At 42.5% G+C, this 23,610-nt stretch overlaps 1 protein-coding gene and 1 pseudogene across 1 annotated transcript; both read left to right on the forward strand.

The window, feature by feature from the left end:
- The first annotated feature begins 1,783 nt into the window (after positions 1-1,783).
- On the forward strand, positions 1,784-11,418 carry LOC144742232 (dnaJ homolog subfamily A member 3, mitochondrial-like; annotated as a pseudogene).
- Positions 11,419-18,927: 7,509 nt separating this feature from the next.
- On the forward strand, positions 18,928-22,413 carry LOC144742233 (cyclic nucleotide-gated channel rod photoreceptor subunit alpha-like; the record flags this gene model as incomplete). Its single annotated transcript, XM_078624702.1, is given in 20 exon segments — positions 18,928-18,953; positions 19,025-19,084; positions 19,167-19,304; positions 19,358-19,476; positions 20,427-20,534; positions 20,820-20,891; positions 20,894-20,934; positions 20,936-21,037; positions 21,039-21,179; positions 21,181-21,240; positions 21,242-21,274; positions 21,276-21,389; positions 21,391-21,435; positions 21,515-21,637; positions 21,639-21,755; positions 21,757-21,840; positions 21,842-21,916; positions 21,918-22,013; positions 22,015-22,117; positions 22,120-22,413. Coding segments are annotated over 20 exon segments (1,951 nt in total), but the record flags the coding sequence as incomplete, so codon positions are not given.
- Positions 22,414-23,610: the final 1,197 nt, after the last annotated feature.

Genomic DNA, 23,610 nt, shown 5'->3' on the forward strand with positions numbered 1-23,610 from the left:
AAAAACACTCGTGCCTGCCGGGCAAAAAGAGAGAAGGAGCATGAAGAAAGAGAGAGCGCGAGAGAGAGTGAAGACATTGGGGAGGATAAAAGGTTTCGTTATGGACGATGTGTCTGCATTCCAAGATGGAGAATCTTATCCTTGGCATCATTTGTTTGATGAGGCAGATGGCTGCCCTCCCTCAGTCTGGTTCTGTTCAGGTTCTTTTACTGTGCTCCTGGTCAACTGAGAGAGCACCCGAGGAACAGAAATTTGTCTGGTTTCACCATTTGAGAAATAGGAAGTGCTTGTGTTCAGATCACCTACGAATGATCTTTATATGAAATTAGTCAAATATATGAGATATTCTTGAAAAGTAGCAATATAAAACATATATAACAGACATATTGGATAGGCAAAATGTTAATAAAACTAGAGAACAGCAGAAAAGAAATTGTGATGTGACGATGACAGGACATTTTATGAAAGGCTCTGCATGGATTTTGATGTCATGTGCCTGGAACAGGGAATCCTCCAGATGTGACTCTGACCAATGTAAAGTCCTCCTCACTCATGTCTCGCTTTTTCTTCTCTCTCTGCACATGAGAACGTCAGGTCAGCCTGGAGATCCAGTGGTGAACCAGCAGCTGGAATTTGTGCGACAGCTGGTGTTACAACTATGCACAACTTCTCTCAAAGAATTACATCCAGTGTGTTTGTAACTTTTCTTCATCTCATTCTGAGGTGATGATCTTTTCGGTCATCCCATTATGTGAATGTCCAAGTTCCATTTTCTTCACACTGTAGGAAGAAAGCTGTTAGTTACTTCGCTGATAAGCAACACATTATGTGGTATTCCACGTACAATAACACTGTAACAAGAAAGACATTGGCAACAAAAGTAGTTCTGTGTACATGAGTCTCTGAAAAGAACAAAGGTTTTATAGCTAAACCGCATTTAGATGTCTGAGTTGGACATGTCTGGTTAGTAGAGAGTTCCATTTGGCAACTTCTGGTCCACAACTCAGAAAATGACTAAAATTTTGTCTTGAACTCCAATTTAACGCTTCTATCATATCATATATCATATCATGAGTTGTGATGTGAAGGGCGATACAGAAGACAGTGATGGAATGTGTTAAATGTAAAGATTACATTGCATAATTCCTCAAATGAACATACATTGTTAGATGAAAAGTTTCCTTCATGTGCTCCCCCCGGCTCGTTTTTTTTTTCCCACAGAGGGTCTGTCTGTATGAACCGTGTCAGAAAAAACAATTTAAAGTGACAAGAGATGAGAGTGCTCACACATCAACACACAATCAACCTTTTCTTTTCTTCTCTGTGTCTTTAGTCATCACAATCAGTCCTCAGCAGCTGCAGCGTGACAGGAAGACTTCAACAAGAGCAATTTAAATCAAGTGTGCAATTACATCTGCAGCTATTGACAAAACATCTTGGAGAAAGTAACATCCTGTCAAGTTTTGTGTTTCTATCGGCGTTTTAGCTCTTCCTCCCCTCAGCCCACATCTTTCATCCCCTCTCTAATGGAGCCCCACTCAGCTGAGGACGACACTAAAGTGAAGCTGCCCAGAGATGAAAAAACGTCGCTCTGGTGGGAGGAGGGGGGTTAAGACAACACTAAGACCCTGAGAATCCTTCCAAGCCTCATTGTGACATTTGTTGCAATTTGTCATGTTTGTTTAGAACTTTCTGAACACATTTTTTTTCTGTTCTGACATCAGGTGTAACTAATCTGACATGACCTGAGCAGGGTCTTCCTCCTTCAACAATGAGGTGGTCAATGACCCACAGCCAGAGGCGGCACTCAGGTGAGGCCGCTGCCTCCATGGGTTCACCTGTCACCTGAGGCAAGGGGAGGCCTGAGACGGCAGGCTGGGTGGTGCTGATAAGGTGCCAGGAAAGCCCCAGGCTTCCTGTTAGGTGATCAACCAGCAGGACTCTTCGCTTTACTGCTTCTTTCTTTCCAGAGCTGATCCGGCAGACAGAGACGTGTGAAGTGAATATGTGTCCAACAACTGAGAATGGTTAACAAATCAGACCCACAAATAACAATGAGAATGCTATAATCTGAGATGTAGGAGGTATTTGTGGCCTGTTCACCGATAATTGTTTCATTAATTAATCACATATTATTGACAGGTCATGTGTTCACAATTGAAAGCCATTAAGGACATAATACTTCTTGGCTGTTGAATACATTTACCAGTAAATGTATATGCCAATACTCTTCTGGTACAAGTTTTTGGGTGGCAACATAATAAGAAGTTGGAAGCACATCTGGGTCCCTGCTCCCATATACAACTGTATTATAGACATACAACAGCTCATGAATCATCCCCTTTACTCCACCTCCACATGAAGAGCTCCAGAAGGACACATAATGTACTCATAATGTAAACTCAACAAATATTAATATCACTGCAACAGGGGTAAACAGGGTAAAACACAATGAATGGCTAAATTCAACAAAGGAGCAAATGACAAATATTGACATATTTACTTAAAGAGATACGAGTGAAACACAGATACAGGCATACAGGTGATACATCCAGTTCGATTCAAAATGTTTATTTGTCTAAATATGAGGTACAGGTAATCCGCACGGAAACTGAAAAGGAATTGAAATGAGGCAAGACATATAGCATAAACAACAGAGCATACTAAACAACAGAACCATTATGGTCATCAGAAAAACTTTGACAGTGACTGGTCAAGTTGTCAAGAAAAAGAAGAAAAAGGGAGTAACCTTACTTCATTCTTCTTAAAATGTGGATTTGCTGTATCAAAACACACCATGGTACCAAGTATAGTATTTAATGTTGGCCATCATCAACCAGCATTGGGACTACTTACAGCTTGCTAAAAAAATACCAAAAAAACAACAATAAAAAAAAAATACTTTGGAGCTTGTTATTACAGGTCCTTCATGTTCCCAGGAACAGCATGGAGACTTTCAAATTGGCTGAGCTTTGTCTGGGTTGGGTCACAGTCCTGGGAACTGCCCGGACCACGCTGTCTGCATGGGTGGTCTCGACAAGACGCATGATTTCATATGCCATGCATCTCCTTTACACGTGAACATGCACTAAATATGTGAAAATATGGCATTTTCCTCTTATTGAGGAGCTTTTATCAGTTAATAACAGATTGTTTTCCTCACGGGAAACCACCAGTTGGCTCACCACAAACGTCCTCCCTAAGCTGGGGAGAACATTGAACAACCGCAGGACGTCACAGCAGCATTTAGGCCTGAGATGAAGAACGGGATAAGAGTCGAGTAGATAGATAAGCGAAACCTGATCTGGATTTAAGTTATCTTACAATGTTTTTTGTCATAATAATACTGGACAGAGGTGTTGGTTATCGCCTGATTGAAAGCAACACTGAGTCTCTCTCACACACAAACACAATACAGCCTCAGTGTATCGGCAGCAATAATGTGCTTTGGGCCAAAACCTCCAAGTCCTACGAGCGCAGAGACCCTCTCATTTGCGGCAGCAGATATCCATCAGCTGCACACATGCACACTCAGTCACTCTTGCTTGGGCCTGAGAATCAGAGGCAACCTACAAAGCCATTTAAGAGCAGCCCCATGGCAGCCATCTCCAAACGAGGCTGCTGCCGCAGAACCACAGGGGCCGAGAAACCCTCCGTCTGTTGCCTCTGCAGATTAATGACTTAATATAACCACACAAAGACTTCCTTTCTCTCGGCTGCATTCGGGTAAAATGCTGAAGAAGGAGCAGACAAATTTAATCTAATCTATTTTCTTTTGCTCACAATCTCACTGCAGCACAAAACAAAGAAAAGAAAAAAAGCAAGCAAGGCCATTTGAAGACAAAACACCAACCTGTGTTTTCCATCTAACTTGTGGTACAATTATCACACACAGTGGTACAGATAATTGTGTGTGAAAAACTACCAAACAGCTCTGTCAGGAGCCTGAAGGCAGTGACGGCGTGTTCAGTTGTTTTACTTTGAAAATGTAAAATCGGTTTGTAACATGTCCTCCCTGTCCAGAGGTACATACACATGTCAGATGATTATTACACACAAGTGCAGTTCAAGGGACTGGCAAAAAAGATCAGTACATTTGTGGCATCCTAATTCAGAGCTAGTTTTTCTCCCAGGTCATTAAATACAGATGATCTGTCACAGCGGTGATACACGATACGTTCAATAAGACGTGGCAAGCTATTTTGTGTAAATCCCTTCTTGCCATGATGACATCCTCTGAGCAACTTTGCCACAATGTTAATCCAACAATGATCCTTTTCCTAAAATGTTTTTTGGTCACAATCACCAAATAAGATCCACATTTTTGTTGCAGCTCAATCGTACAAGAAAAGAACCTTTGTCAGTAGCAATGGGGTCAGTATCTCCTGCTGCAAAGTACAGTGTTCACTGGACCCAGTCACCACATTATGCACTTTGTTTTGATGCATAGGCATTGCTTGATGTCAGAGGTTGACATCAAGTGGCCTTACAGTGTCAATGTCTGACCACACTTCATTATCACCACACGAGGACTGGACTGATGTGTGCACAGAGCCACCAACATGTGACAGACGATCAATGGTTTGAAATCACAGAACTGCTTCAAGTAGAACAAGGAATGAACTGTTAATTAGCGACACAGAGAGACACAAAGGACAATTCAGGAGTTCAGAAGTTGTGTGTAACCATAACAGCTGCATCATCTCCATAACAGAGAGGAGTGCAGAGTGTCACGCTGGGACATGGTTTTGACTTCATGTCTCCTGTCCTCAAGCGAAATTGGCAGCTGTATGTTTATAACTAACTTGGCGTCATGATCCCAACATGCACGGTATCCAGCAGCTGAGCATAAAGATTATATTCAAAAAGGTTGTCCAATCCCTTTATAAAAAACATCTTTTCATGTTTCATGTTATCCAGTGTTTAGAGGGAAAGGATGGGACGCCACTAGGGGGGCAAGCACATTTCCTTCAGGAGGTGGAGAAAAGAGAAAAAAGAAGGTACAGATTTTGTTTTATTTTATTCAAGTGCAACATATTTGGCTTAGCTTTTTCATCCACAGAAGGAAATGTTTACACCACTAATAGATTTATCCCTGCTCCATACCAGATTCACAAACATGGAACCTTATGGGGCGTCTGCAGACCTACCGTCTCCTGTGGCTCTTCTGGAGATAGTGATGCCAAGACAATTGACTGGTTTAGGGGTGTTTTCATAGCTTCAGACACTAGGATGCTCTGATTGTGTCCATCGCCCAATCCTCATAAACATGCTCATATAATAGGAAAACACATCAGTTATAGTTATTCCAACTAATATTGTGTAACAAGACCACAATGCACCTGTGAACCATCTGTTGAGATTGTGTGAATTGATAGAAAGAATCATTAGTTTTGCCATGAAACCAAAAACCAAAAACAACCATAAACAGTGCTCCCTCATATTTTCCTTTCTATCGGTTCTACTCTACGGAGCTGAGGAGTTTCTGGGAGTTGGTTTTGTTGAGGGTTAGGGTCTACAAGATTTTGAAGGTTCAAACACTGGATGAGTGTTGACTGCAATTCAACACTGTGTCTAATCTGGACGCTTAGATTTCATCGGACAAAAACACTAATTATAGTGCAAATACCACATAAAGCAATTTGTTTGTTGCTTGTTTCACCAAAAAATTAAATATTGTCAGGGCCAGCATTTAAATGAATGTAATGTAGCAATAACACTGCTTCCATGTAAGGCATCACTTTGCCATTAGGGTTAAGCTGCTGAAGATCTGGGTCAGTCCTGTTGTGTGTCAGTTGTTTTGGCCTGAGGTATGACACGTCTGACAGCAAGGGTGAAATATGGAGCTCTATTAGCAGCAGCGTTCGTAACCCCACCACACTCATTACAAACAGTGTGTGTGTGTGTGTGTATACTATGTGTGTGTGTGTGTGTGTGTACGCGCAGAGGCAAAGGCGTAACAGCACTGAATCAGTGTTCGTAGTGAAGACTGACATCGCTGCCCCACCTCCCTCCGTTTCTGACGACTTGACCTGAGACCCACAATCTCCATAGACGGAGAGATTAAAATGCAAAGAATGACCAGAGGATAAGCACTAACAGCTCAGACAATACAGCCACATACGATGGATCAAGTCATTCAGAATCAAGTCACTTAGCATTATTTGGCCTGTGAATATTTGCATAAGACATAAAAGTGGATATCAACCAGCTCAGACACTTCTGGGATATAAATGAATAAATATAAATCATTTCTCACTGTGATATTTACATCGCTGAGAGGAAAATGTCAGCTACCTCTGGTATTACATTTCACACACACACACACACACACACACACACACACACACACACACACACACACACACACACACAGCTGGGATGTTGTTTTGCACAGTTGCCTTGGAGATGCCGGGGGAATGACAGAGAGATGGTGGGGAGTTAGGAGGGGAAATTGAAAGGGAGGGTGAGCCTCCCATCCACATTGCCCTCAAGTTCAATATGTTGGACATGATATATGTTGCATGATATATTTCACTTATACTTTAGTCTTTATCATGGGGATATTCTAGTTGAATGTGTTGTAACCAGTAACTGAATGTCATCATCCTCAGTGCATTATTTCAAGATTCTAAGAGGTAAAAAACGTGTGACCTGTTCTTGAAACAGAAGAACATTTGTCTCACCCAAATAACCCCTCACCGACCTTTGAACCCTCACCCAAAGACACAGAGGTCAATCCCATCACAGTCTTGAGACTGGAGTTGCTTCACAGGAATATGATTTATCGCTACAATATGGAATTGTCTTTTACAGGTTTTTTAAATAATTACAATGCCATGTATAGTTGAAACACTGCGAGATTCACAGTGTGTCTAGTTCATGAACGTCATGTCTGATTGTCATTCACAGCTGGGTGCGCCATCTGCTGAGTCATGGACTCATGTCTGTCAGCAGTTGTCACATTGTCTATTAATCAAAAGAAAATATTCAGTTTGAAATGTTGAAAATGAAAAGACTCATGAATGTATTAGCATATCTATTCAGACACATTTAACGTGCGGGGGAAAAAAGAAAAGTACGACAACTGCTGCTTTGAGAAATGATGACTATCTTTACATGATTACTTCAGTACCAGTAGTATCACAGGTAAACGCTGAATGGGAATTTTTTTTTTTTTTTTTTTAGAGCAACAGCGACTCTTGCTGGCACAACTGATAATTACAATATGCAGAAAAATAAGGTTACTTGTATTTTCAGAAGGGGAAAGTGATATTAATACAAAACGTGTATAAATGGGAAGACAAATGTGACACGTTTATCCCCAACACAACGTTAAAAGTATACCCACTTCGTCATTTGTTTTAAACTAGAGCATGCGCATTTCACCTCTGCCACCGGGTAGTGACGCCAAAATGGCGTCCACAGCTGGCCGGCTAACCACACGCTGGTTCACCGTTTCTCTTACCGCTAATCACCGACACAGTCGTTTCCCGCTTGTCTCTGTCGGACATGCAGGGCTTTGCACAGTCACGGGACCGCAGTCACACAGGGGAAGGGCAGCGGTTCAGGCGAGCTGCTGGAGACACAGACATGTCGTGACATTGAGCGGGCTGACAGGTGGGGACGGCTAGCTAACTGTTAGCATAACATGAACTAACTGTTAGAAGAACATTACAACAAGAGTACGTCGCTTTCTCATTAACGCTGAAAGGTATATGTGTACATGTACGACATGTGTCGTTTCAATTAAGTGCTATATAAAGAGACACTTGATGCAAGTTGAGTATGATGTAAGATTGCAGTGTGACTACATGAAGAATATTAGTCTTCATGTAGTTCATCTTCATCGTGTCTGCATCTACGTTTCACAACGGTATGCATGTTTAGTAAATAACCATTCCAATATGTTGTACAAAAGAGAATGTTAAAATATGCAAATGTTTTGAAGCATTGACTATTGTTTTTGTAACATTCATTTGAGTTAAGCAGTGTTTGTCTAAGACAGTTTATGAACTCTCAGCTTTGTGGTGAGGTCAAACATCTGAAAGGTCACTAGGGTATGTACTAGGGTTGGAGATATGTTTGGTTAGTTGTATGTGTGCAGATAAAAGGTCAGTGCATGCTTCACACCAAACAAATCAACTTGTCTCACTGTTTTTATTTGTCTCTGCAGTGGGAAGCTGTCCCACCGTCCTCATCAGCCACTGTTTCCACACGAGCTGCAGGTCGGCTAACAAGCAAGACTTCTATGAACTTCTGGGTGTCAGTCGCACAGCCTCACAGAAGGACATTAAGAAAGCCTATTACCAGGTTAGTGACTGAACTATGGTGAAGTTAGTGAAGGGTTTATAAAAGCAAAACACAACATCCTGCTGAAATGGGTACAAGCAGTAGCTTGAGTAATAAGTGTGTATATGTTTTAAAGAATGTATTTAGTATTATGTTGATAATGCATCTTGTTGGAATTGTCCTTAAGCTTACACTGAAACGTAAGAAGAGCCAGAATAAGTCTCAGCTGTGACGTCATGACCAGTTTGTTTGTTTTGTTTTTTTTGGTACACAACTAAAATCAGCCGATGCTGATGACAGTGTGGCTCAGTCTATGTTTAAATCTGAGTTCATGATCGATCACTTGTAATTCTGTTTGTAATTTCCTAATTCATTCTTGAATCAACCCGTTCTACAGCTAGCTAAGAAGTACCACCCAGACACCAACCCAGATGACCCAGAGGCCAAAGACAAGTTTGCCAAACTGGCAGAAGCCTAATGAGGTAACATAACTGACGTCTGAAAACTCTCATTGGCTGGGGAGAAACACACAAAGATCAAACCTGTGTGATGTGTTTGTTTTGTAGGTGCTGAGCGATGACGTGAAGAGGAAACAGTACGACACATATGGAGCAGCAGGCTTCGACCCAAACCGTGCTGGGGGAGGCCAGCAGTACTACCGAGCTGGTGGGGCCAATTTAGATCCCGAGGATCTCTTTAGGAAGATCTTTGGGGACTTTACAGGAGGCACGGGCTTCGGAGACTTCAACAGCATGTTTGAACAAAGGCCTGAGGTGAGGCTGAACCAGCCACGACTCATTTTCAATGTCGTTGCTTGACATGGTTGAGGTGCTAACGCAAACATCATATATGGTTGCTCAATTCACCATGAATGTAATCTATCGTTTGTTCTCTCCTCTGCACAGTTTGTGATGGAGCTGACATTTAACGAGGCAGCGAAAGGTGTGAAAAAGGATTTGTCGGTGAACATTGATGCTGCGTGCCAGAGGTGTGACGGCAAGGGCAGTGAGCCAGGTACCAAGGTGGCACACTGTCATTACTGCAACGGCACCGGCATGGTGAGTTTCCAAATACTTTGTTACGTCGTGTCTCGGAGCTCCTTGTTTTTGTTTTTGCCGCGTACCCTGTACGGCCCATCTGCTGCGACAGTTAATCATGTTACGTCGCCTGTCACAGGAGTCGATCAACACAGGTCCTTTCATGATGCGATCCACATGTCGGCGCTGTGGTGGGAAGGGCTCCATCGTAACCACACCCTGCCTGCTGTGCCGAGGGTCGGGTCAGACCAAGAAGAGGCAGACGATTACTGTGCCCGTACCTGCTGGTGGGTTTCCATCCTTTTGTGTTGTATAGATGACATCAAGGTTTGTATGTGTCATCCAAATGTCGATTGAGGTTCTCAGTCGTCCAGTTCCTCGTGGGTTAAATCGTAGGAAACGGGACTGGCTAGTTAGCTTGAAGACTTTTCACCACTCATCCGAGAAGCCTCTTCAGTTCTAAAGAATTTAGGTGGGGGGCAAAAAGAACAAGTACTAGTGTACGATTTAACCTAGCAAGTGTCGTACAGATGTTTTGAAAAGGATGTCACAATGACAATGGGACGTTTTGTTCTGTTTTCACTCCAGGTGTTGAAAATGCTCAGACAGTCCGTATGTCTGTAGGGAGGGAAGGAGATCCTCATAACATTCAGGGTGAGTTCAGTCAGATTGCTTTTGAGGGATACTGATGTTTGACAATAAAAGTATTTGAAATGGTCTGTGGGCAGGTCCAGCAAAGCCCTGTGTTCAGGCGGAATGGAACCGACATCCACTCAGACGTGCTGATCTCTGTGGCTCAAGCCATCCTGGGGGGTACGGCCACGGCTCAGGGCCTCTACGAAAACATCAGTATAGTGGTGAGACAACGGCAATGATGACTACTATAAGAATACTTGTCTGTAGTTTTAGATGTTAGTAACTAGAATGTAGTTCCCATATCTCTAGTTTTTACTGACAACGTAGCTCACGTCCAGTTAATGGCTTTAGATGGTAAAAATGTCAGATAAAACACGACATAGTGATCCAATAACACCCCATTATAACCTCACTATAGTGCATGTAATTACATTTTTGCCACACTGGCAACAAATTTAATGTTTTTATCTGTACAAAAGCAGAATTTTTGCCAAAGCTCTTTTAATGGATTATATTACATTGCAGAAGTGTGCCTAATAAAGTAAGTGGATGTGTACCTTTATTAGGTTCACTTATCATTTTAACTTTAATGTGACTTTGTAGTCCCAACTAAAGGAGGAACGTTTCAGTCCAACCGTTTCAGCAACCAACCTGGTTTCAAGTCTGTCGTCTGTCAGATTCCTGCAGGGTGCCAGTCTGACCAGGTGATTCGCCTGCAGGGGAAAGGCATTCGGAGGATGAACAGCTACAGTTACGGAGATCACTACGCTCATATCAAGATCAGAGTGCCCAAGTAAACAAAAAGTGTGCTGTTAAATATTAAGATTATCCTGTGACTTAGACGCAAAACATTTGGGATTGAATTATTTTTTGCAACATTCAGGATCGTACAACAAACTGAGACTCTTTTCTCTTTTTGTCCATGTCCTGTATTTACACGGAAACAAAATTGTTTTCATTTCGTTCTGTCTCTGCAGGAAGTTGACTGGAAGACAGCGCTCCCCTGATGCTGACATATGCAGAAGAGGAGACGGACGTTCAAGGGGACAGTCAACGGTGTCAGTCCCCTCAGGTCAGTGACACGTGAAGGACAGAACGAGTCAGTTTCTGATCATTTTGACATCAAGATTTTTAAATCAGAGTCTGGTTTAGATATAGTTTAGGGGGATGCTAACCAGCTAGCTAAGCAGCCCCACCATAAATAAACTGGTATAGAGCAAAATGCACAAATTAGAATCTTTCTTTTGCTTGTTCTATTTTGAATTTTAAATGTGTTCTACATTTCAGTGGAGGCTGTACACTGGTAGGTGACATATGTGTTTGTGTCCAGGAGGGGGGCAGCAGCACCTCGGGTTCTGGTGCGCAGTCGACCAGCTCAGACGAGGGACAGGACAAACAGCATCAGAAGGAAGAGGGCGGCATCTTCTCCAAACTCAAGAAAATGTTTAGCTGAAAATTGGAAAAAAGGTTGCAGGTGGGAACTTCAAACAGTTTGCTCAACTTTGCTGACACACATCTCTGTAGCATATGAGGACAGAAGTGTTATCTGCAGGGTGTCTGTAAACCCTGCTGTGTGTCTCATCTCATGGTTTTCTTCTCTTCAGCATGGTAAAGGAAAGAAAGAAACCCACTGACTGGGCCTCCGAGGTGTCTCCTCCTGACGCAGGAGGAAGAGGGGCCGCCCGTACCGACACGATGGTCGGCTGACAGGCCGTGTAGACGCCTTGTACCACCCTCACACACCCACGGGACCATCGCCGCAGACGGATACCTGACCGAGATACTGCTGGAAGAGAAAACAGGATGGAAACTAGGTGGTCGAATTCACCCGCACGGCTTTTCACTCTAGCTACATCGGTCAAAGTCAGATCATTTTAACACTCTTGTAAGTTGGAGCTCACCAAAGAACTCTTACAGTAACGGAAACGAGTGAGTTTAGTTGAAACAAGACATTCAAACTAATTCAATGAGTTTGTTCTAGAAGGAAACCAGGTGGCAAATGTGAACCATCATGTACATGTGTTGTCTGGTTTGTTGTAACTTTATCCTAAAACTGTATGAACCATTTAAATTAAAGCTACGTGGAAAGTATTTGAAGCATTGGAGCATTCTTGAGTATTCTATGTAGATTTGCTGCATTGTCTTCTCAGTGTCTGCATCAGAAAGCCGCTAATTTGCACCTGTTGACCTTGCACAGGTCGACAAATACAACACAAACACCAACAAACTGCAAATCTATGTTGAGGACAACACACGACTCAGAGTGACTTAAAGCTTTTTTTCGTGGGTCTGTATTGTAGTAACTGCACTAGATGGCGGTGTTGAGTGAGTTTTGCTGCTGTAGAATATCAGCGAGAAGATCAAGTCGAAGAAGGGGATTTTCCATCAGACCTCCCAGAATAGATTTAATATAAAATGAACTCACAGCACGTGTGTTTGTACATGCTGTCCATCTTATCGTTTCTATTCTCAACATGTGCTTGAAGATGAGAGCTTTCGGTCTTTTTGTTGTTTTTTTTTTTAAATCCACGTGTCTCCTCATGTTAGAATAGACAGACAGATTGATGGATTTAATAATCTCTTGAGGGGAATTCCAGTGTTACAGCAACACGTAGAGTTGTAAAGAAGCAACAAGTGACTGATGAAAAATGTGCATAAAAATAAGTCTAAAGGTAAGACGGTCTGTAATCTCATTATCATATAGTTGTCCACTGGACGCCCGTGCGCTGTGCTCGTCCTCCGCAGGTTGGTTCAGTTCACTCAGCTGGAATAGATGAACTCATGGATGAAAGGGAAGAATCCAACAGTTAAAAGTTGAAAAGTCTTCAAGCTAACTGACAAGTCCAGTTTCCTACGATGTAACCCACAATGAAGTGGACCACTGAGAACCTCAACAGACACATCAAGTTATTTCATCACATTTTGTTCTTCTGTACTTCAGTTTTGTGTGCGCCGGTCCACACCGGATCACTTCCCCCTGGTTTAGTTTCTTTCCACACAAGGAAAACGAAATGCGCTTCGACAGTCAACGCGATGATGTTTTCTCTCTGTTGAGTCAGAGGTTTCTGTGGGAGCGTTAAAAAAAGTTTGCTGCATTATTCTGTGACATGACAGACGTTCATGGGTCGCTCGTAAAAAAACAAGCGCACGGCTAAAAAAAACAAAGTTGATTTGCAGGTGAAATTATACCACAGTGATAATATATTATGGAAGTAGGACAGTTAAGTAGAAGCATGCAAGGGTGCTTTCTGCAGCCCCGATACTTTATTGAAACAAAAGCCACCAACAGTGGGTGGCACAACAACAAAACATGTCAGCATCTCAACAACTTGTCATGTGGTGATGAAGAGGATTGTTTAATTACAAACAGTCATTAAATCACATCATTTAGTGGCTAATACTTGAATCACACTTGTGATCTTTGGGGTTCATCACATTGGTAGAACCGCATGTTGTTCAAAAAAGTACTGAAACAATAGATGCATTCAGTTTACAGAAGGTCCGATTAAGTTCACCTGTAAAGTTGTAAACATACTCCAGTTCAGCTCAACCACACGAAAGGCCGTAGGTGCAGAAGCAGCTTTGATTTAAGACGATGAACTTCTACCTTAAATCCTGTGTGGTCCCTGAGTGAATTCTCTAATGAGTCATATTTACACACCGATCTTGATAATGCTCCATCATCACCACACAGAAGCTCAAACTCTCCTCAGTGGTTGATTCCAGCTCCTGAGTGAAACATGAAACGTATAAACTGTTCATATATACATACAGAAACGTTACTAAATGAGTGATGCTCTTGTCCCTCGGGGAGAAATGCCTGTCATGACATGACCGAACACTTAACTCTTCCATTACAGCTGGCGCCATCCTCTCACGCTATGATCCCTTCTTTTTCCTTGAGTACATAAATTTATAACTTCTGTCACCCACAGCGGAGATGATGACGGCGGGTTTGAAGCTTTAATTTGTCTGCTTTACAACTCCAATATGATGGCCTGTTGTTCTACATAACTCTTGTCATCCACACCTACGGGGTGTTAACACGGTCAAATATCTTCTTGAGTGTCATTCTTTCCATAACCTCATTCTTAAGAATAAAAAGTTATTGTCAAATAAAGTACTTCTTTGTATATTTCTTCTCAAGAAAAAAAAATGTACGAATAAGTGGTATTCTAAAAGTTCTCAAATTCGTTATTTTTTTCCTCAAGTTTTAGACAACCTTGACCTCGTCTTATGCAGTAATCCTGCAGTGAAAAGGTAAGTTTAAAATAAGTAGGTCGTCGTTGAGGCTCATTATAGGTCTCATTATAGACCTAACATTGTTTATTTTTGTTTTATTTGGTTTAGGGTCAAGAACCTCTGTTTCATGTCTGTAAATAGAAGCAGCAGCCAATGTTGTCATATTTTACTAAATCATTTGTTACTGACACTTTTGTAGATGGAAGCACAGATGGGAAGTCTTAAGTTGGAAAAATTCATAAGATTTGAGAAAATACTGAGGAACTGCACTTATGAACTTTCTTAGACGTTAAAAGTTAATTTCGAAGACATTGCTTTTTTCTAAGGACAGATGGGAGAATCTGGCCCCGGGTCGGGACACAGAACTGGTGTCAAGTTGTTCCACCGTGGCCTCCTACACAGCATCGCATTGAATGATTAATTATGTGCAATGAAACTCGTACGCCTCGCTCGCTCCAGGCAGTTTAATAATAACCGTCTGATTTGGCAGTAAAAGTTGGACAAATTTGAATCCTGTGGGTGAAGTGGAGGCCCCCCCCGCACCTCGCACAAGACTGCCAATCAACCACCCCAGCTTGTCAACATTGAAAACACCTAATATAAACCCAAGAAACCTACAAACCTACAAACCCCTGCGTCTCTTGCAGGTGACATGCAGCCAGCCATCAATTAAAGGATCATTCCGGTGTTTTTAATCCCACCCAACAGTTGTCCAGAGGAGAAGTACTTGTTTTCCAGAGAGGTTATTTATACTGCCGACTGGTTCCAAGGTTTCTGTAAATGAATGTTCTTTGCAGGGGATTTATGTGCTAATGTGCTTCACTCATAAATGTGCTCTGAGTTTGATCTGAGGATGTGCATTCTGTGTTCTCATAAATTTGGTTTAAGGCAACAAATAAAGGTATGTGCGTCAAGCATACTTGCAAAGGATGTAATTATCGATAAAAGGGTACATGCCTCAGCCTCCCCACCCACCCCACCCCCCACCCCATTTGGAGGTGTCAGGGGATTTCTTCAAACACATTCTTCTGTGAGGTTTACTGGATACGACTGGCTGTCGCAGGTTGTTCCAGTATATAAACGGCATTCGTGGACGAGATGAAGCACGATACTTTCTATTCCTCCGGATACACATTGTCAGCTTCTTTCTGCTTCGGGAACACGGTGAGACAGACTTTAATATGGAAGCAACCAAAACATTGTTCAGCTAATCCAGCAGGTCTGACTAAAGTCTAACTCTATTTTTGTCTCTCCAAACAGTGACAATGGAGCCTGTGGTCGTCCCTGACGTGTCTGATAGTCAGCAGCCTGGCCGCCCCTGTGAGTCTTTCACGCTGTCAATAACATAGTTTCTGTGAAGTCGCTGACACGTCCTTCTCGGTTCACAGGCTCCTCAAAGGCAAAGCGATGAGGTAAAACAGCCTTGCTCTTTCTCTCAAATTTTGTTTCTGTCTGTAATTATATGTAATCAAACATACAGCATGATGTCCGACACACGGGAGATGATTGGCTTAATTGCACAACATGCCTGGAGATGTGTGGTATTTCTTCAGCAGGTTGCAGCTCATGCTAACGAGGCACTGAGGTGGATGGAAATGTACAGGATGTACCAGCAGCAGGTGAAATGGGAAATTTTTAACACAAAGGAGTAAAGATCGGAATAAATTCTTAATCTTGTTTCTTTTTCTTTTTTTGTTTAGGGAGTGGTTGCAAATCCTTTCCCTTCCTGCTGCCGTTACTTCTGTAAGAGATCGAACCTATTAGGTTGATATGACTCTGGCAATAGAATTATATGTTATACAATAATCAAAACATTATTATTGAATAACTTATTCATGAACTCCTCTCTCATTGCACGCTCAGTGCTGAAGGCAATATCTGCCACAGCTCCGTTGTATAATTTCAAAGCTTTTCTTCATGCAGGTCGATGCAGTGCCGGCTCAGCCAAATGCCGTACCTGCTCCACCTGCTGAAAACGCGTCAGAGGAAGAGACGGAGGTGAGCAGCCCGCCGTCACAGCGATCTGAATATCGTGTCATGCAATTGCTTCCACGTGTACACACGACAAACTAAGAGGACGCTGACTCTCTCTGCATGAAAAGAGAGAGATATGAGATAAAGATGAAACCAAAAAATGTAGAGGCCAAAACAAAAAGTCAAAAAGCGTGAATTTCAGCTTGAATCTCTCTCTCGTACTTTGTGACAACTCAAATGTGCGTTTAATTCCTGGACACAGGAAGGCCGCCCCGCCTCGAACGCTGGAGCTGCCCGCCTAAACTCTGATGAGGCCGCAGAGGTGGGAGCCCGGAGCGGATCGTGCAGCTGCCGATGAGCCAGTCGGTGCTGTCGCCCCAGCCCCATGAGCATTTGTTGATACATCTGCAGCAGATGTTGATGCCGATGCTGCCATTCTGGCAGCGCAGACGCAAACAAGTCATGCAGCACCCGTACAATTACACCCTGGAAGCAGTCATGTTTACTGTAATTGCAGCACAAAAGGATGCAGAGATTCAGAGCTGTTTTAACCTTAAATAAAGCGCATTTAAAAAAAAAAAAAAAGATCTGCTTGAAATTCAGTGGATCTGAAACATCTGTGGTCCTGGTGCTGTGAGTTGGTCCAGTTTCATTTTAGTAGATTTAGGCTGAAGACTTTGTGGAAGATCCTCCTCTCTCTTTACCTTCTGCTCATATATGATCAAGAACAGAGGCTGAATAATCTAAAATATTCAGTAGCTGTCAAGTGTGGATTCCCATTTGCACACAAAACGTCTTCCCAACTGCAAAAATAAATATTTGTCTTAATTTAAAATTAATTTCATTCCCACATTTGTTTTCTGCAAATTGCATTTTAGCCAACAGGGAGAGCTACTGAACCAAAATACAGTATGTCTGCAGCAGGGCTAGGTGATAATATGACACAAAACCACTGACAGAGGATCAGATATCATTTTACTTTTGTGATTAGTGTTCATGTAAACGGGAGAACATCTATCTGATCTGGGATCTGGACTTCCTGGCACATTCTAATAGGATCATGTCAGGATATGACTGAAAGTGCTGACTGAGCAGGAGCTGGAGAAAAGTGTGTGTATGTGTGTTTGCAGGCAGATTAAATCCTCCACTGTTCTGTAAACGCTCACAAAAAAGTGTAATAGATCAGTCTGAGTGTCATGAAATAGATGAGTGTCATGGATCCCGACAAACTCATCTGCTCCAGATCTCACCAGACACATCTCAGCTTCCATCTGAGGAGAAATAACAGCAGGATGAGTGACTTTGCTTCGTCTCTAATCCACAAATCCTAATCAGGGACATAGAGACTCTGTTGACACTGTTAGTTACCCTCAGTGCTTATAGGTGTCAGTTCTCCACCTATAGATATTAATATTCATTTAATTTTGCCCCAAAAATGATCAAGATGCCTGTGTTTTGTGAGTAGTAGTAGTAGTAGTCTAAAAAGGATCAGATGAAAATGGACTCCACCCTTACATTAACTGGTGAAAAAGGTACGTTGACTTTTATCGACTGGATTATTTCTCCATCATTACTTTGTGATTGAATGTCACTGGTTTCATTATTTCTGTAGAGTGGGATCTGTAAATCTTAATCCAATTACTGTATTTCTGGTTTCCTTCAATACATTTCTGTTGTCCTATCAGACAAGAGCAATAGATTTGGTGTTTATGACATCAACAAAACACAGAAAGAACAGGATGATTAGAAAACAGAGGTGTCAAACATAGGGCCCGCGGGCCAAAACCTGCCTGTCACAGGGAGGAAATACAAAAATACATCAACAGCACTACAACACTACTGTTTTAGTAACACTGAGAATCAGGGGAGAACTTATTTTTCATCTGCAAAGTGTATGGTGAATCAGTTCCAGCCGTCTGGATCACGTAACAAATGTGGAAATTTAAGTAAATTTGAAATAATTTTGAAATCAATTGAGAGAAAATTAGATTACATCATTAAGTTAATGACTATATTTCTGTTTCTACACTGGTAAATGTCATATGATAAACTGAGGTATAATTATTACTGAATAATAACATTCACTGAAATTGCACTTCTATTCTGTCTGTGTGACATCATGCATCCATGAACAAATGGTTTGAATGGTGTTGTAAATTGTAAATGCGGTGTTTTTAATTCACAAAGTTTTGGTAGGTTTGTTTTTTTTTTTTTTCACCCTCGTCTCTCTTTCGGTTTGCAGGCTTCACTGCAGATCTGCTGCCATGTTCGGCTCATCAATCGCTCCCCACCTCGCCGTGCCCGCCTCACACGTTGCCACAACCTGACACAGATAGCGAAGAGCAAAGTGAAGATGACCTGTAAGAGAAAAACATACCCGAAATATATAAAGTTGATAGTAACAGAGTTTACACAAATGACAAGTGAACAATGTGAATTCATGGCTGTTCGATGAATGTTCGATGGATGTCGCTGAGGTTACTTCACATCATTAGGTCTGGACTGACTGATGATTGGTGCCATTAGAATTCACTTTCTCCTTCAACCTTAAAGCCTTATCAGCAGATAACAAAGGCAAAGAGGAATGAAACGTTGCACAGTCAAGCCACCTTCCTTGATAGTGTTTTTCTTCATTTTGTTTTCGTTCCGCCACCTGTCTGCTTATCGAGATAAGATACAAAAGATAGGTTAATTAACTTTGTGTAACTCTATTTGTCATAGAAGTCCACCTTGTCATCTGCTCAACATGAACAACAGTAACAACAACGAGGAGTAAGTCATTCAGAGTTAAATGAAGCTCTTTGAAAACAGCCTATTAAATGTCCTAATTCATCCTTTTCCAGGGAGAAGAAAACCAAGAAGAAGCAGACGAAAGACAAAAAGGAGAAGAAGGAGAAGAAAGAGTAATTATTTGAGACCTTCAAACCTTAATACATGTTCATGTCATTTATCTTCATTTCTCTCCTGTATCGCTGCACACTGCAGGAGGAAGGAGAGGGAGAAGAAGGAAAAGGAAGAAAAGGAGAAGGAGAAGGAGAAGGAGAAGGAGAAGGAGAAGGAGAAGGAGAAGGAGAAGGAGAAGGAGAAGGAGAAGTATAATTCTAAGCAAAATTGTCCTGGGATGTAACTTGTCGAATGTTCAGTGAATTATTTAACCCATTCTGTCTCTTTTACAGGCCCAAAGAATTGTTTGTCATAAATCCTGCTGGGAATTTGTATTACAACTGGCTGTTCATCATCACAGTACCAGTCATGTACAACTGGACCATGATCATAGCAAGGTGACCTCGACCACGTCTCTTGTCCAACTCAGTCCACACTCACCTGTTTGCATCGCCACACTTTTAGCCTTTGGTATGCAGGATATTTCCGATAATAAAATGATTTCCTTTATTTTAGTCATGATTAATTGCACAGTTTGCCAGTCTCAGCACCAAGTCAGCTGCAGACAGCACTGCAATTCTTTTTTAAAACTTTTTTAAGAAAACTGAGAAAACTAGAAAGCAGCTCATTTCCACCCAATATTATCGTCCTACATTCATCTCCAATAAATCTCTAATAAATTAATTGGTCATCAAAACTTTCCTTTGTCACTAAAGGTCAAATAGGTATTAAAAATCCTTCGCAACCTTGGTAAATGAATCATGCACTCTGAACTCTGTGTTTTCTTCTTGATCTTACAATTTTTTTTAATTTCAATAGTAAAACAAACAAACCTCAGTCCTTTGCGGGCTAACCCAACCAGCTAGACACGCTAACCACTGTCCCTATCTGAGAGGGAGTGAGAATCCTTCAAACAGATTCCTGGATCCGGATGGTTCCAGAGCACTAAAATTTAATCATCCGGTCCCTTCCCCACTGTCAGTAACTTCCTGAAAATTTCAATAAAATCCGTTGGTAACCTTTTTGAGTTAGCAACAACCTCCTTGCTGAAGGTAACAAGGTGAAAGCTGCATTTCAGGTGTGAAGTGATGCTCATGTTCACACAGGTTGATTCATAAGCATGTAGATGAAATCTGAAGTGATAGAAACGATCAAATGAACTACACCTGACCTTTATGCGATGTGTTGGATTAACACATCTAATTTAATTTGAACAGAGAAGATGAGTATATTTGGAGAAAGAGTACAGTGTCTTCCCCCAATTACCTCTGCTGCAGCTGCGGCAGTGGTAGCGGTGAAGAGAGAAGACTATTAATTAGAAAACCAGGCTCTGAGCTGACGGCCATCTCCTCCTGCACACAGAGCTTGGCTTTGAGGAGCTGCAGCACAACTACATCCTTTACTGGGTTCTCCTGGACTACACCTCAGACCTGATGTACATCGCTGATATGTTTGTCAGGACCAGGACAGGTGAGAAAATCATACAAAAAGGCAAACTGCGTTGTACGTATCCACTTATTCTTTATATAACATCCACATAATTAGAAACATTCTCCGTCAACTGGGACATTATAATGGTAGCAGAGTTTGTGATTTTGTTCATTTCCCCCCCCCCCAGAATTCTAATTCAACATGTACATATACATTTGTTCCCCCACACTGGTTTTATAGCCTGTCAAGACATTATGATGTGTGACACCTAAGAAGCTAAATGCAAAATGTATTTTGCTTTATTTCACACCCCTCTGGCTGCAGGTTACCTTGAACAAGGCCTGATGGTGAAAGATAAGATGCTGCTACGCGATCGCTACGTCAACAGCTTTCAGTTCGGCTGGACGTTCTCTCCATGTTGCCCACCGACGTCTTCTACCCTCGTTCTGGGCCTGGACTACCCAGAGATTCGAATCAACAAGCTTCTGAGAATTGGTCGTATGATGGAGTTCTTCACAAGGACGGAGACTAAAACCAACTACCCCAAACATCTTCCGCATTGCAAACTTGATCATGTACATCCTCATCATCATCCACTGGAATGCCTGCTTCTACTTCTCCTTCTCCAAGTCCATCGGTTTTGGTTCAGACGAGTGGGTTTACCCGGCTTTGGATGATCCTGAGGAGCCGGGCGTTTGGGGAGCCCATGAGAAAGTATGCGTTCAGCCTCTACTGGTCCACGCTAAACTCTGACCACTATCGGAGAAACACCACCACCGGCCCCTGGACTCGGAGTTTTTCTTCCATGTCATGGACTTCTTGGTTGGGGTTCTGATCTTTGCCACCATTGTAGGAAACATTGCCACCATGATCTCCAACATGAACGCTGCTCAAAGCCCAGTTTCAGTCTCGAATTGACAACATCAAGCAGTACATGCAGGTAGCTACTAGCTAGCCTCCATCTTCATGCCCTAAACTCAGTCAAATGTGAATACTTTTGCTTTCTTGTGCCTTTGTAGGTCCGAAAAGTCAGCAAGGATCTCGAACTGCGAGTCATCAAGTGGTTCGACTACCTGTGGAATAATGGCAAGGCCCAGGATGAACGGGAGGTGCTGCGGTATCTTCCCGACAAGCTGAAAGCGGGAGATCGCTATTCAAGTGCACATGGAGACGCTCAAGAAAGTTCGCATTTTTGCAGACTGTGAGGCCGGTCTGCTGATCGAGCTGGTGCTCAAGCTGCGGCCGCAGGTGTTCAGCCCTGGGAGACTACATCTGCAAAAAGGGCGACATTGGTCGAGAGATGTATATAATCAAAGATGGAAAACTTGCAGTCGTTGCTGATGATGGGCGTCACACAGTTTGTAGTGCTGGGAAGCGGCAGCTACTTCGGCGAGATCAGTATTCTTAATATCAAAGGGAGCAAAAGCGGGAAACAGACGCACAGCGAACATCCGCAGCATTGGATACGCCGACCTCTTCTGCCTGTCAAAGGATGACCTGATGGAGTCTCTGATCGAATTACCCAGATGCTAAAGGAATGCTGGAGGAGAAGGGCCGGCAGATCCTGATGAAGGACGGTCTGATTGACCTGGACCCGGCCAACATCCTGCCTGAAGCAAAAGAGCTGAGGAGAAGGTGAACAAGCTGTACAGTGCCATGGAGCTGACGCAGATGAAGCTGAAGAAGATTCTGGGAAAACACAAGAATACCGACAAGGCTCTAAGACATCGCATTGCCGACCTAGAACGGCTGACGGGCGAGGAGGTGGGGGAGGAAGATGAGGAGGAAGAAGAGCTGAAAAAGCAGGAGGTGAAGGTAGAAGAGGAGAAAAAGGAAGGCGACGGAGCAGGAGATGGAGGAGAGGAGGAGAAAAAGGAAGGAGAGGAGAAGAAAGACGCAGAGGGTGCGGAGGAGAAAGGTGAGGAGGTACAGGAAGCAGAACCAAAGGCTGAGGAGCAGAAAGTTGGGGAAACTACTGACAAAGAAAAAAAGTAAACGTGAAGCGTCTGTGGGACACTGAACACTTTTCTATGTCGCTTCACCAGAACATTGAACCGAGGATTTGTGTTACTGGACTGGCTCCTGAACTACCAACATCAACAGAATGACTGGAACTTAATACTTGAATGGACAAAGCCAATGGAAACACTGAGGTTTCAAAAAGTGCTGGCTTCAGTAGTTTGATATATCTATGAGTCTAATCTCACAAACACACATCCGTTCCCTGCTCGCTTTAATCCTGTAGTAGAGGTCCAGAGGAGGACCTGCAGATATGGACAGGACAGATGTAACTAGGGTGCCCAAAAACCAAACAGTGTTATAGAATAAGATCCGTTTTTTTTTGACACCCTTATAACTTTTGACGAAGCTGTTAGATCATTTCATGTCTAAACTGAATGAAACATAATTCAAGACTCAAACTGGTGTCCAGGGTTATTACTCTGTAACGGCGCCTGAGGTCCACTGGAAGAAGAACATAGAACCTGTGAATGTCTCCAGATGAACACATGAACTCATCTGGTTTAACCTGGTCATTGACAAGGTGCCACAGATACATAGAGACTCGTAAATACCGTTCATGACAGATACAAACAGGGAAACACGTCCCATGTGACTGGTGCCGTAATGGATCCGACGCAAAAAGCAATGTTTCCAAAACAAAAATGTGACACCCCCATGTAACCAGCTCAGATGTGATGGAGGCCACAGGGATCAAACCTCTGTCCAGGTTTCTGTTTCAGTTCACCGTTTCCAGCTCATGCTCCAACTCACTTTCAGGTCTAAAGAAAACCGTTTTGGAGATGAAATTCATTCCACAGCCTATGAAGACAACAAAGAGCTTCAGCCTCCAAAAAACTCAGCTGTGACTTCAGTCATCAGAATTTTCGACATTATTTTTTTTCACTTCAGGGCACTTTGGGTTTTCTCATTGAAACGTACACCCACGCAGCTGTGCCAGTGAAAGGCCTCCGACCAAACAAAGAATCATTTTCTCTTCCTCACATGTCATGTACGACTCAGACATCACTGCTTCATTTAACCTTTGCAGGGAACATGTTGCTCCCAACTCCAGACATCAGAACACCAACTCTCCTCTCCTCTAAACTAAAAATGG

This window comes from Lampetra planeri, unplaced genomic scaffold (assembly GCF_965212315.1).
Source record: "Lampetra planeri unplaced genomic scaffold, kcLamPlan1.2.h2 scaffold_924, whole genome shotgun sequence".
NCBI classification, from domain to species: Eukaryota; Metazoa; Chordata; class Hyperoartia; order Petromyzontiformes; family Petromyzontidae; genus Lampetra; species Lampetra planeri.